This window comes from Peromyscus eremicus, chromosome 7 (assembly GCF_949786415.1).
Source record: "Peromyscus eremicus chromosome 7, PerEre_H2_v1, whole genome shotgun sequence".
NCBI classification, from domain to species: Eukaryota; Metazoa; Chordata; class Mammalia; order Rodentia; family Cricetidae; genus Peromyscus; species Peromyscus eremicus.
The window spans coordinates 102,674,128-102,687,288 of NC_081422.1; the positions used below are offsets into that span (position 1 = coordinate 102,674,128).

Here is a 13,161-nt window from a genome sequence, read left to right on the forward strand (position 1 = left end):
TTCTATACACCAAGCTGGCCTCGAACTCACAGAGATCCTCCTTCCTCTGCCTCCCAAGTGCTGGGATTAAAGGCCACCACTGCCCGGCAAAAATGAGTATTTTTAAGTTGCAGATCCACCTCAGCTAGAGAGTAAGAGGTTGCCCATTAAATAAATAAATGAATAAATAAATGAATGAATAAATAGGTGGGTAAATGGAACTGGAGATACAGCTCAGCTGATAGAATGAATACCTTCTGTTCATCCTCCAGCCCCACATAACCAGATGTGGTGGCACACGTTTGTTTCTAGTCCTGGTGCTTACCAGGTAGAGTCAGGAAAATCAGAAGTTTAAGGTCATTCTCAGCTATTAACAAGTTTGAGGCTAGCTTGAAGTATTCGAGAACTTACACCTACAGCAAAACAAAATATAAAGGTTTTCCAGTCTAGCACATGGCACACACACACACACACATAACCCTAGCATGAGGCAGGTAGATTGCAAGTTAGAGGCCAGAGTGGGCTACATAATAAAACCCTGCCACCTAGAATGAAGTAATCCTGGTGGTACAGGCCTGTAGTTGTCAGAAGGTTGGGACAGAGGCCTTGCAATCAAGGCCAGCTTGACAACTTAGACATCTCAGGGAAAAACAGCACATGCACATGGGAGACTGGTTATGTAGCCCAATGGTATAGTACTTGCCTAACATGCCTGAGGCTCCGTGCTGTGGGGACTGTGAGAACCAGTATATTCTTTGAGGGTGACCACTATTGCAGCATATTGCCACCTCAATCTGCATGGATGCTTGGAAGCAAGTTTTTCTGTGGACCCTGATAAGTAGGCTGATTTTGTTTGTGTTTCGAGACTGGGTTTCTCTGTGTAGTCTGACCATCCTGGAACTCACTCTGTAGACCAGTCTGGCCTCGAACTCACAGAGATCAGCCTGCCTCTGCCTCGCAAGTGCTGGGATATAAGGAGTGAGCTACCACCACCTGGCCAAGGAAACTGGTGTTTGGCAGGTGTCACATACAGTGCCCCGTTTGTGATAAACTAGGTGGGAACTTGATGAGATCTTTTTGACTGACTGCTGTCATATAATACCCTTCTTATCTAGGATTAGTATAACATACATATATACACTGATTTGAAGAAAGTATGGTTAGGTTAGTATTTTTGAAGCTTATTTCTCAAAGGCCTAGTGAATATTACTGATTTTGTTATGACATTCTATTTGTATAAAGTAACTGTCAGGTATTGTATTTTTATAACTGTCCACTAAAAAGATAGTTTTGGGGGCCAACAATATGTTCTCTTTGACGTATTATCTTAGCCTGGATATCTTAAATTAACCAGGATCTTCCCCATAGGAAATTTATTGATGAGATTGAATATGTATCTCATTTGGTAGAGTTTTTACCTAGCATGCATGCACTTTATAAAAAAAAAAGAAATATAAATTAGCACTTTTTACTAAAGTCTTTGAGTAGTGGTCCATAATTACCTTTCCTGTCCTGTTAACCTTGAACATGACTTACCCAAGAAAGACAGGAGAGTTCAATAAGAGGCCTCTGAAATAAGGGAGTTTGATCTAAAAATGTATCCATAGGTCCTGTGGTTCCGAGTGACTCAGGAGGCACTGAATGAGAAAAATTACTTAGTCCAAGATTGATTTACCTTCTTGAGTGTCCTCGTTCTTTCATAGCATAATGTGAATCTAGTAAATGCTTTTGTAAAATTATGTCCTTTAGTTTTTTGAAATTATAATATTATTTCTCCCTTCCCTTTCCTCCTTCTAAACCTTCCTAATGCTGTGACCCTTAACAGTTCCTCGTTGTGTGACCATAAAATTTTGTTGCTACTTCATAACTGTAATTTTGCTAGTTATGAATCATAATGTAAATATCTGATCTGTAAAATATCTGATACATGACCTCTGTGAAAGGGTCATTTGACCCCCTGGTTGAGACTTGCTGCTAAACCCTCCCATATACCCCTTCTTTCTCTTCCAGTTCATGACCTCTTTTCATTGTGTGTGCATGTGTATTTCTAATTACATGAGTACGACATACTCAGTCTGTATAATGTTAACTTTGTTTTTCAGAGCTGCCTGTTTGGAATTGATAACTAGTTGGTGTACTCTTTTCTGGGGAAGGCTGCTTCTCCAGCTCTCAACTGGAGTTGTCCTTAGTTCTTCGTGCAGGGTTTTATAAACTACAGTGTTTTATTAACTGGACATTTTGAATTGTAGCACTTTGTTCTGTTTGTAAATTTGCTATTTTGATAAAATAATACTGTTTAAATACCCTGTATTTAGATTTGATTCTCAGAAAGATGAATAGCTGTTTTAAGTCTTCTGTTTGAATGTATATAGTGAGTGACCCTTTTTTGAAAAATGGGTAGTAATAATAACATTGCACTTCTGTGGTTGTTTTTCCTGTCACAGGTAGAGTTGGCTTTGTGGGACACAGCTGGACAGGAAGATTATGATCGCCTGAGGCCTCTCTCCTATCCAGACACTGATGTTATACTGATGTGTTTCTCCATCGACAGCCCTGATAGTTTAGGTGAGTAGCCTTGCAGGCTGGTTGGTTGTCACTGTCTGTTTAGATGGGAAAGATCTGCTTTTTGGGTCCTTTTGGGTATCAAGTGGTTGAAAAACATATATTCTGACATTCTTTCAGAAAATGAATCATGCCGGGTAGTGGTGGCAATGCCTTTAGTCATGGCACTTGGGAGGCAGAGGCAGGTGGATCTCTGTGAGTTTGAGGCCAGCCTGGTCTACAGAGTTCCAGGATATCCAGGATAGCCAGGGCTACACAGAGAAACCCTGTCTCAAGAAACAAATACAGGGGCTGGAGAGATGGCTCAGCAGTTAAGAGCACTGACTGCTCTTCCAGAGGTCCTGAGTTCAATTCCCAGCACCCACATGGCAGCTCACAACCATCTGTAATGAGATCTGGCGCCCTCTTCTGTGTACATAATAAATAAATAAATCTTTTAAAAGAAAGGAAAGAAACAAATACAGAGAAGGAATTATGGTGCTCAGGGTTCTGGAGCCTTTTGATTGGAGCGTGAGCCTGTGGGTTTCCTTTCATTCTAGGTCTCTCTTGGCTTGTGTGTGTTCACATGGGGGGGACTAGTGAGGTGGCTCAACAGGTAAAGAGTCGTCTGTCACCAAACCTGATGACCTGAATTTGGTCCCCAGCACCTCCACAATAAGAGAGAAATGACTCTTGCAAATTGTTTTCTGACCTCCACAGATGCACTGTGTTGCACGTGTGTGCCCATCCCGGTACACACTAGTAAGTGAGTAATAGATTTGAGAATAGTAATGAGTGAGAGAGTTTTAAAAGTGTTTTCACACTGCTGAAATTAAATCTCAGGGTCTCCCACATGCTTAGAAATTGCCCTGCCATTCCTTCTAGGTGTAGTGCTGTGTGTAAATGTGTAATTTGGGCCTGGTGAGACTGCACAGAGGGTAGAAGTGCTTGTCCCCCAGCCTGAGGACCCGAGTTCAGTCCCTGGGACTTCAAAATGATAGAAGCAGCACACCTGCAAGTTGTCCTCTGATCGCGACACACAGTGACACAGTGACAGACAAATGCACACATGATAACTAAATGGAAAAGGTCTCTAATGCAGTGGTGTATCTAGGACCAAAATTGGCTGCCTGCCTTTTTTTTTTTTTTTTTTTTTTTTTTCTTCTTCTTTTGAGTTTTTTGAGACAGCTCTGACTATCCTGGAACTCAATTTGTAGACCAGGCTGGCCTCTTACAGAGATCCATCTGCCTCTGTCGCCTGAGTGCCGGGAATAAAGGCGTGCCTCGTTACCACACAGTGGCCATGGCAACTCTTTTAAAGGAAAACATTTAATTGGGGCTGGCTTACAGTTTCAGAGGTTTAGTCCATTATAGTATGTCATGGCAGGAATGAATCATGGCGGTCTGCAGGCAGCATCAGGAGACTGCCATACTAGGCCTAGCTTGAGCATATAAAAGCCCACCTCCACCATGATGCACACTACTCCAACAATGCCATACCTCCTAGTAGTGCCACTCCCTATGGGCCAAACATTCAAACTCATGAGTCTGTGGGGTCCATTCTTAATTCAAACCACCTCAGGAATAAGAGCAAGGTAAAAAGAGAACATGACCTTGGCAGCAAGGACAGACATGGCCTGTGGTTAGCCTCTCTCTGTGGGACAGAATCCAGAGCTCTGATTTGGGTCCCAACCCCTGAGAAGCTTAGCAACACTCTTGTTTTTTTGAGACAGGGTTTTTCTGTGTAGCCCTGGCTTTTGGGCTCTGTAGACCAGGATGACCTCTGCTTCCTGAGTGCTGGGATTAAAAATGTGTACTGGCCACCACCCAGCTGATTTTGCCTTTTTCTATGATTTTGAGGTTAATGGATTATTATTATTATTATATAGGGCCCCAATTTTTTTTGTTGTTTGTTTTGTTTTGTTTTTCTGAGACAGGGTTTCTTTGTGTAGTTTTGGTGCCTATCCTGGATCTCACACTGTAGACCAGGCTGGCCTCGAACTCACAGAGATCTGCCTGGCTCTGCCTCCCGAGTGCTGGGATTGAAGGTGTGTGTCACTGCCACCCAGCTAGGGCCCCAAATTGTGTGTGTGCGTGCGTGCGTGCGTGCGTGCGTGCGTGCATACATGCCATGACACACATGAAGGTCGGAAGACAATAATAAGTAAGAAGACAGTTGTCTTCTAAACACTTGGGTCCCAGTTGTGGCAAGCACCTTTACCTGCTAAGTGATCTTGCCAGCCTCCAATGTGCTTTTGAAACAACAGTGGAAAAGAAAATGCCCTGATAGTTTAACCTAGGGTTCTTGGAGGTCTTCAAAATGGGATTAGAATTTATTCTCAAATTCTGGACATTTTTTCTTTCAGAAAACATCCCAGAAAAATGGACTCCTGAAGTCAAGCATTTCTGTCCCAATGTGCCCATCATCCTGGTTGGGAACAAAAAGGATCTTCGGAATGATGAGCACACAAGACGGGAGTTAGCCAAAATGAAGCAGGTATGGTGTGGGGGTAGGAGGAGCTGGAGTGAGCAGGGTCTCACGTGAGTAGGGTCTCACATGTGTAGCCTTGGCCGGCCTGGAACTCGGAGACCTGCTTACTCTCTGCCTCATGAGGGCTGAGATTAAAGGCCTGCACCACCACACCTAGCTTTCCTATAGTAGTCTTAAACGTTATCACCCAAAAGAAACCCTCACAAACCATACTGTTTTAGAATCCCAGAAGTCGTTCTCTGCCCACGCAGCCTTTCCTGGCTGGAGCCTGACCAAGGGGATTCCCTAAGGCTCCTTATTCACTGAGATGGGGTGTCTCGTAGGAGTTAGCCCTGCTCCTAAGAAGTGCCACCCTGGAAACAAACCACCCCAGTAGTAGTTCTGCTTTAGATGCAGACACCTCCTTTCCCTGTCCAGTGGCCAAAGGATCAGGAAATCCTAAAGGTAGTTAGTCCAGACAGAAGGTCCAAATTCCATTGTGATAAATAAATCTCATCCTCTCAGATACCAGGTGCTCTAATGTCAGAGCTTCCTGGAGAAGGAGTGTTAATGTCTTCAACCCACAGAAACGCACTCCTCACCTCAGTGTCACAGCCAGGCACTAGCCATTTGTGGGTGTTTGGTCTCTATAAAACTAGACACAGGCAGTAAGTGCTCTCATTATTATCATCTAACTTGTTGCTCCCTTACACTGTACTCAATAAACTATTCTTGGGCTGGAGTACAGCTCAATGGCTTGCCTAGCACCAGTGTATAACAAAAAAGGTTACAGCTTGCTCTGGATTCCTTACAGTTTCCCAGTTTCCGTGACCTCTCTCTGCCTATAATAAAAGAACAGGTTTAGCTGGGCGATGGTGGTGTGCGCCTTTAATCCCAGCCCTCGGGAGGCAGAGGCAGGAGGGTCTCTGTGAGTTCGAGGCCAGCCTGGTCTACAAAGCGAGTTCCAGGAAAGGCGCAAAGCTACACAGAGAAACCCTGTCTTGAACACCCCCCCCCCCCCAAAAAAAAAAAGCAGGTTTAATAGACATAATAGTTTCTGGGTATGCATATAAGTTTGAGAATTTTATAAAAGAGCTTAAAAATCTGGGTCGCTTGAATTTTTTCAGCCAAGAGTGGTGCCATGTACCTGTAGTCCCAGCTCTTTAGGAGGTTGAGGCAGGTCATCCTCAGCAACATAGTGATACCCTGTCTCAAACAAAACAGTTGGGAAAACAATCTTAAATGCTGTATATCTCTGTGAGTAAGACTTAGCTGAAGCACTCTTCTCTCTCTACTAGGAGCCGGTAAAACCTGAAGAAGGCAGAGATATGGCAAACAGGATTGGCGCTTTTGGGTACATGGAGTGTTCAGCAAAGACCAAAGATGGAGTGAGAGAGGTTTTTGAAATGGCCACGAGAGCTGCTCTGCAAGCCAGACGTGGGAAGAAAAAATCTGGGTGCCTCATTTTGTGAAGCCTTGTGCAAGCACAGCCCTCATGCGGTTAATTTTGAAGTGCTGTTTATTAATCTTAGTGTATGATTACTGGCCTTTTCATTTATCTATAATTTACCTAAGATTACAAATCAGAAGTCATCTTGCTACCAGTATTTAGAAGCCAGCCATGATTATTAATGATGTCCGACCTGTCTGCCCAGCCAGGGTCTTTCTGACACTGCTCTAACAGCCCTCTCTGCTCTCCACCTGACACCAGGCGCTAAGGCAAAGAAGTTCTTAACTTCTTGCTTCTTTCTAGAAAGAAACAGTTGGTAACTTTTGTGAATTAGGCTGTAACTACTTTATAACTAACATGTCCTGCCTCTCATCTGTCAGCTGCAAGGAACTCTGGTGAGTCACTACTTCAGAGCTTTCCTCCTAACAGATCCCATTGGCAGAGCTCTGGGGAAGGCATCCAGCTTTTTGAAAACTTGCTCAGCCAGAAAGGCCCAAGTCCACACAGCTGTGGCAGAGTTACAGTTCTGTGGTCTCATGTTAGTTACCTTATAGTTACTGTGTAATTAGTGCCACTCGATGTATGTTACCAAAAATAAATATATCTACCCCAGACTAGATGTAGTATTTTTTGTATAATTGGATTTCCTAATACTGATATTTGTCATTCCCACAGAAAGTGTATTGTTTTCTTTTCTTTTCTTTTTTTTTTTTTTTTTTTTTAAGAAAGTGTATTTGGAAATAAAGTCAGATGGAAATTTCATTTTTTAAATTCCCATTTTTTCACTCTAATAAGATATGGCCATATCTTTCCTATTCAACCCTATATATCATCCCAGTACCCCTTTCCAAACTGGACTAAGTAAATAGGACTTTGGTTTCACGCCTGAGGCAGTTACTCCTTGGAGGTGGCATGGCCTTTCTCACCTGACTGCAGGGTCTGGCTCTCTCTAAGTCACAGTGCTCCTTTATCCACACTGTATCCAAGTTGCCTCCCAGAGGAGCCACCAGTTCTTAAGGGTGGCAAGGGAGGTCTTCTCTTCTCTCCAGCTGACTAAACTTTTTTTCTGTACCAGTTAATTTTTCCAACTAATAGAATAAAGGCAGTTTTCTAAACTTCCTGTATCCGGGTGTGTGTTTTGCTTTCCACTGGGCTAGGGGCAGGAAGATGGGAAGATAGCCTCACTGGCCACCTCTCCCTGGAGAGGTTCCTTTCGTCACACCAGCTCCTTCCATTCTCACACTCAGTAACCTGGCTCCTCCCAAGAACATACAATGACTATCCTGTACACATTCGAATCTGAAGAGGAGATGGAGGGACCTGGGGGCAGAAAAATAGAGTTAAGAGTGCTCTTTTGCAGGGTACCGAGAAGGGCTGCCTTGGAACTGAGTGCCTCTCTTGTCTAGCCTCCAGTTTACTCTCTGAAACAGCCACAAGAACTCACCCTGACAGTCAGTCTTCAGTGCTATTAAAAACACTACACAGCTGGGCAGTGATGGTGCACACCTTTAATCCCAGCACTTGGAAAGCAGAGGCAGGCGGATAGATCTCTGCGAGTTCGACATCAACCTGGTCCAAGCGCTAGCTCCAGGACAAGATTACATAGAGAAACACTGTCTCGAAAAACAAACACCACAGAGCCAGGCCTGGTGGTACAAACCTTAGTTCTTTAGTCCTAGCACACAGGAGGCAGAGGCAGGAGTCTGATTTCAAGGCCAGCCTGGTCTACAGATCCAGTTCCAAGACAGCCAAGGTGACAAACCCTGTTTCCAGGCCCCTTTACCCTCCACAAAAAGCACTACACATGCCTTTAATCCCTGCATTTGGGAGGCAGAAGCAGGTGGATTTCTGAGTTCCAGGCCAGCTTTTTCTGGTTTTAAAGCTGTACAACTTTTGGGCGAGAAATGGCTCAGCAGTCTAAGAGCACTGACTGCTCTTCTAGAGAACTCAGGCTTGATTCCTAGCACCCACATGGCGGCTCACAACTGTCTGTAACTCTAGGATCCAACACCCTCACACACATACATGCAGGCGAAACACCAATGCACATTAAAAAAAAAAAAAAAAAAAAAGCACCCCACCCTGTACAACCTTATGACTGGAAGGGTAAAGTTGCACAATATAAGGGAGGCGCTGTGCGTGAGCTGCTTCAACTGCTGATACAGCGGCCAGCTCCCTAGGTGGGACCCTAGACTAATTAAGAAACCGTCGAGAAGTCAGCCAGAGCTGGAGGCTCCCGGCCTTGGCGGGAGCCTAGGCGGCTGCCTCAAAATTAGTGATACATCGCCTGAGCTAGACCAGACGTGCCCAAGGCTCTGCCAGGCGCTTCAGCCCGGCCGCACCCTCTGGCCTGTCCTTAGCTGGGGGAGGGTAGAGGCCGGATGAGGCGGAACCCTGGGACCTAGAGCGGGCTATGGGCCGGAAAAAGCGGATGCCACGTGACCCCAGCATCAACCAGTTAAAGGGAGGTGCTGGACCCAGACCGCGTTAGTCTGGATTCTGTTTGGGGCTCCGCAACTCTTGCAGTATGTGTGCAGCTCGGCTCTCCGCGGCGGCTCAGGCCACCGTGTATGCCTTTTCCGCACGCCCGCTGGCGGGCGGGGAGCCTGTGAGCCTGGGCTCCCTGCGGGGCAAGGTGCTGCTCATCGAGAATGTCGCGTCCCTCTGAGGCACAACGACCCGGGACTACACCGAGATGAACGATCTGCAGAGACGCCTCGGGCCTCGTGGCCTGATGGTGCTCGGTTTCCCGTGCAATCAGTTCGGACATCAGGTGTGCGGGCAGGGTGGGGCGGACATGGGCCCAAAGGTCCCCAGAAGCTGGACACCCGCTCACTTTCCCTCTGGGTGCTGGTAGCAGTTGGAATTCAGGCCTGTCCTGGGGGTTGTGTAAGGAGGGCAACTTCCTGGTGACTCACGGGGAACTCCTGGTTTGCAGTTAGAAGGTCCATGTTTTTTTGACATCCTAAGCCATAAACGCCTTTGTTCCCCCTAGGAGAATGCCAAGAACGAAGAGATTCTGAATTCCCTCAAGTATATCCGACCTGGTGGGGGGTTCGAACCCAACTTTACATTGTTCGAGAAGTGCGAGGTGAACGGTGAGAAGGCTCACCCGCTCTTTACTTTCCTGCGGGAGTCCTTGCCAGCACCCAGTGACGATCCCACTGCGCTCATGACCGACCCCAAATACATCATTTGGTCTCCGGTGTGCCGCAACGACATTGCCTGGAACTTTGAGAAGTTCCTGGTGGGCCCCGACGGTGTTCCAGTGCGCAGGTACAGCCGCCGCTTTCGAACCATCGACATCGAACCTGACATAGAAGCCCTGCTGGCCCCGCAGCCCAGCAGCTCCTAAGGCGTTCCTGGCATCCGGGTTTGGTGATCACTGGCTGCACTCTGGGGGGAGTTCTTCCATGATGGTGTTATCTCTAAATATGCATGGAGAAACACCTGATTTCCAGGGAAATCCCCTCGGATGGGCGCTGGTCTTGTCCATCCCCGCTGCCTTTCTGCCTAAACAAAGGTGATTTTCACCACTAATAAAGAGCTGAATGTCAAGAACTGTATGTGTCCTGTGTCAATGTCACCTTGTTTTATAACCTCATTGTCGGGATAAGGACTTAGTCCCCAAGTCTCAACTTCCCTTTTGACTGCATCTTGTGCTTTTCTTTCTCCCTCTACCAGGACATGCTTAAGGGTGGTGTGGAGTCCCTGTTACAGCAGAGTCCTTACTCCAGAAAGAGGAAGGCAGTAGGGTAGGGCTGTCTAATGGTTAGGGCCACCCTAACACCAAGAGTCAACTTCTCCTTTCTGAGTTTTGTTGGATTCGGAAACGACCATGTGCCCCTTGTTACCTTAAGACTCAAATCGGGTTGGGGATTTAGCTCAATGGTAGAGAGCGCAAGTGAAAAGACCTTGGGCTCGGCCCTCAGCTCTGGGAGAAAAACCAAAAATGAAAAAACCTCTAGAGTCTAGATCTTTGCCCAAGTGTTAAGGCCCACATGAGTCTGTTCTGCACAGCTACCACAGCCTTGTAGAACGTTACCAGCTTCTCTGCTGTATCTTTCTATACTGCTACCCAGTGCTTTTAAGTTCTGCGAGGTGTTGATGGATTCAGAGTGAAGAAAGATGGTGAGCGTACCCACAGTGGGGAGGAAGATTTGAGGCCAACCTGGACTACTGGGGGGGGAATTTTGACAAAACATGTGGAGTTTACACTGTACTGTTTTGTGTGGAGATGTAGTACTTAGCACTGGGGTACACTTCCACATTTAGGCCTAGAATAGGACGTATCTGAAAGACCAGCTGTTCCTCAGGTCCCACCCCTTTATTATCTCAAGACACCTGGAGCTGTTTCTTATCACAGCCTCCTAGGGACTCTGCAGTAACCAAGTTCAGCTTTTTCTTGGGACCATGAACCTAGAGATTTGTGGGCAGTATCAAGTAATCCACAGTGTGGGCCAAAAGTTATTGCCACCCTGGTATGTGTGCCTAACTGGTGGCTTTAAGGGCCTTCCTACACCTGAACCAACTAAAAAACATCTCTCCTGGTTCTAAAGAAATGTGTGTATGCATTTAGGCAGGGATTAAACCTAAAGCCTCATACTACTACACAATGTTCTCACCACTGAGCCATATTCCCAGCCCTTTTTGTTGTTTTAAGACTATGTCGTCAAAAATAAAAAGACTATGTAGCCCAAGGTGACCCCCAACTCCCAGCAATTCTGGTTCTGTCTCCTGAGTGCTAAGATTATTGACTGCTTGCCGGGCAGTGGTGGTGCAGGCCTTTAATCCCAGCACTCGGGAGGCAGAGCCAGGCGGATCTCTGTGAGTTCGAGGCCAGCCTGGGCTACAGAGTGAGTTCCAGGAAAGGCACAAAGCTACACAGAGAAACCCTGTCTCGAAAAACCAAAAAAAAAAAAAAAAAGATTATTGACTGCCACATGTCTGGCTACCCTGTAATACCATCTTCCTAAACTCTACCAAATGCTGGGATTACAGGTGAGAACCACTGCGTCCCATGGTGCAGTCTACTTCTGTTTCTTTTTGAGACCAGGTCTGTTCTCAAATCCCTGATGGACTTGTCGGCCCATTTCCTAAATCCTGGGATTATGGACATGTACCATCATGCCTAGTACACACAAAAATATATACACTTTTTTTTTTTGAAACACTTTATATAGATCTGGCTGTCCTAGAACTCATTCTATAGATCAAGCTAGCCTCACAGGCTCCTGCTTCTGAGCACTGGGATTAAAGGAGACTTTTTAAAATAATTTTTTAAACATGTTCTAATGTTTTAAATATGTTTTTAACATGTTCTACAGCCCTCCAAAGCTACTTAACTGGAAAGTCTGCTCTTCTCAGTGATCTCTCATCCAGACTGAAGAATAGGCTTTCCACTCTCTCCTTACCCTTACAAGACCAGTATGCTGAACCATTCTCACCGAAGGGATGGGAGCCCAGAACTTAAAGGTTTCAGCCTCTTCCCTCAGGCTGGGTGGTGACTCACCCTCCCTCACCCACTGCTTTCCCTCTTAGTTAATGCCTTGGGCTGCCAGGACAGGGAAGTTCTAACCTCCTAACATGGCTGATCCTGGGTGGGAGCATTCTCACTCAAAGGAAACTCTTTTTCCACCCCGTCTTCAGAGACAATCAGAATACTGCCCACTACCACTTCAGTATTTTTCCAAGCAGTCAAACACTTCTCCTCAACACACACACACACACACACACACACACACACACACACACTCCACCCTGTAACTGCTTCTAGCCTTGCCCTGTGCCCACCAAATCTCCTGATTCAGCAGTTGAAACAAGCATTGCACTGAGCTCTTGGAGGACCATGACCTCTGGCCGACAAGACTGCAGGGCACTGTTTGCTCTGGGAACTCGAAGCAGCAGCATTAGGTCATAGACCTTCTGAGAAGCCAGTGAGCCCTGTGGTTACTTAATCAGGTTCAAAAACTTCCATTTTAGCAATTCTAACAAAAGTGCTGCTTTCATTTGTCTGCTAAAATGACAAATTGATCAAATGAGGTCAGATACTTCTGGTAAAATTAGTCTTTGCTCAAATGTCTTCTATCCCAATGTAGTTCCGCAAACAACAAATTACTCATTTTTACAAAAGTGAGGTTCTCCCTCTCTATTGGTTCTGGGGACATGCCCTACTTCCTTAAAACTACCATAAATGGTGTAGGAGAAAACACTAAAAAAAGAAGAGAGAAGCTGCCACCCTCTAATGTAGGTTCTAAACTAATGTCACCAACGGCTTTCTTTTTCCATAAATAACAAGATTAATGGTAATGTTTTGCAATTCAAAACATTTTTAAAGTCTTTCATTCTGTGGTACTAGAGATGGAGCCCAGGACTTGGTGTATACTAGAGATGTACTACTCTGCCACTGAACTATATCCCAGGCTCAGCTCTTTCTTTTTTTGTTTTGTTTTGTTTTCCGAGACAGGGTTTCTCTGTGTAGCTTTGCACCTTTCCTGGACCTCACTCTGTAGACCAGGCTGGCCTCGAACTCACAAAGATCCGCCTGGCTCTGCCTCCCGAGTGCTGGGATTAAAGGCGTGCGCCACCACCGCCCTGCTTTTTTTTTTATTTATTTATTTTTTTATTTTATTTTATTTTTTTTAAGATTTATTTATTTATTATGTATACAGAAGAGGGCGCCAGATCTCATTACAGATGAGATGTTATGAGCCACCATGTG

At 45.6% G+C, this 13,161-nt stretch overlaps 2 protein-coding genes across 3 annotated transcripts in view; both read left to right on the forward strand.

Annotated features, from left to right (window-relative positions):
• The window catches only part of Rhoa (ras homolog family member A), a 32,897-nt gene extending 25,342 nt beyond the window's left edge, over positions 1-7,555 (forward strand). For both annotated transcript variants that reach the window (XM_059268650.1, XM_059268648.1), the window contains 3 exons: positions 2,424-2,544; positions 4,887-5,017; positions 6,289-7,555. In XM_059268650.1, the coding sequence (XP_059124633.1) occupies positions 2,424-2,544; positions 4,887-5,017; positions 6,289-6,462 (426 nt within the window). In that variant the 3' untranslated portion in view covers positions 6,463-7,555. The remainder of the gene's footprint in view (positions 1-2,423; positions 2,545-4,886; positions 5,018-6,288) is intronic.
• A 1,337-nt stretch (positions 7,556-8,892) lies between these two features.
• Gpx1 (glutathione peroxidase 1) lies at positions 8,893-10,001 on the forward strand. Its single transcript, XM_059267112.1, has 2 exons — positions 8,893-9,213; positions 9,436-10,001. The coding sequence occupies exons 1-2, from the start codon at positions 8,968-8,970 to the stop codon at positions 9,793-9,795; spliced, it is 606 nt and encodes a 201-aa protein (XP_059123095.1). The 5' UTR covers positions 8,893-8,967; the 3' UTR covers positions 9,796-10,001.
• The last annotated feature ends 3,160 nt before the right edge of the window (positions 10,002-13,161 follow it).